At 62.4% G+C, this 370-nt stretch overlaps 1 protein-coding gene across 1 annotated transcript in view; it reads right to left on the bottom strand.

The window, feature by feature from the left end:
• The window catches only part of CHRND (cholinergic receptor, nicotinic, delta (muscle)), a 3,931-nt gene that overhangs the window by 336 nt on the left and 3,225 nt on the right, over positions 1-370 (bottom strand). Inside the window, 2 exon segments of the mRNA XM_010131235.1 lie at positions 63-176; positions 261-370. The exon segment at positions 261-370 is cut by the window's right edge and continues 11 nt beyond it. Of these exon segments, the coding sequence (XP_010129537.1) occupies positions 63-176; positions 261-370 (224 nt within the window).

Below are 370 nucleotides of genomic sequence, written 5' to 3'. Positions count from 1 at the left end.
GGAGCCGGGAGCAGGGCAGTGGGGGGCACACTGGGCACAGTGAACCCCCTCTGTCCTGCCCATGCCCATGGCCCCCACCTCATTGTAGCTGTTCTCCTCCTGCATGTGCTTGACAATGAAGTTGGTGTCATCAACAATGGGTTTGATGTGCTCAAAGAGCTGCTCCTTGCCTGCGTCTGGCAGCGCCAAACCTGAGGGCAAGTGGGGCGGAGAAACAGGCTCTGAAGGTCTGCCACCCCCAGAGACCCTCACCCTACCACCCTTCCCCGTGTCCCCATGGAGGGGCCAAGGCTCACGGGCAGGGGTGACGCGACTGGCCAGCCCGTGCCGCTCCGACTGTTTCTCAAACATGAGCTCGCTGCGGGACTTG

This window comes from Buceros rhinoceros, unplaced genomic scaffold (genome assembly GCF_000710305.1).
Source record: "Buceros rhinoceros silvestris isolate BGI_N320 unplaced genomic scaffold, ASM71030v1 scaffold29722, whole genome shotgun sequence".
Classification (NCBI taxonomy): Eukaryota; Metazoa; Chordata; class Aves; order Bucerotiformes; family Bucerotidae; genus Buceros; species Buceros rhinoceros.
Note: the sequence above shows the minus strand (reverse complement) of the source record. Positions and strands in the feature narration are given on the sequence as shown.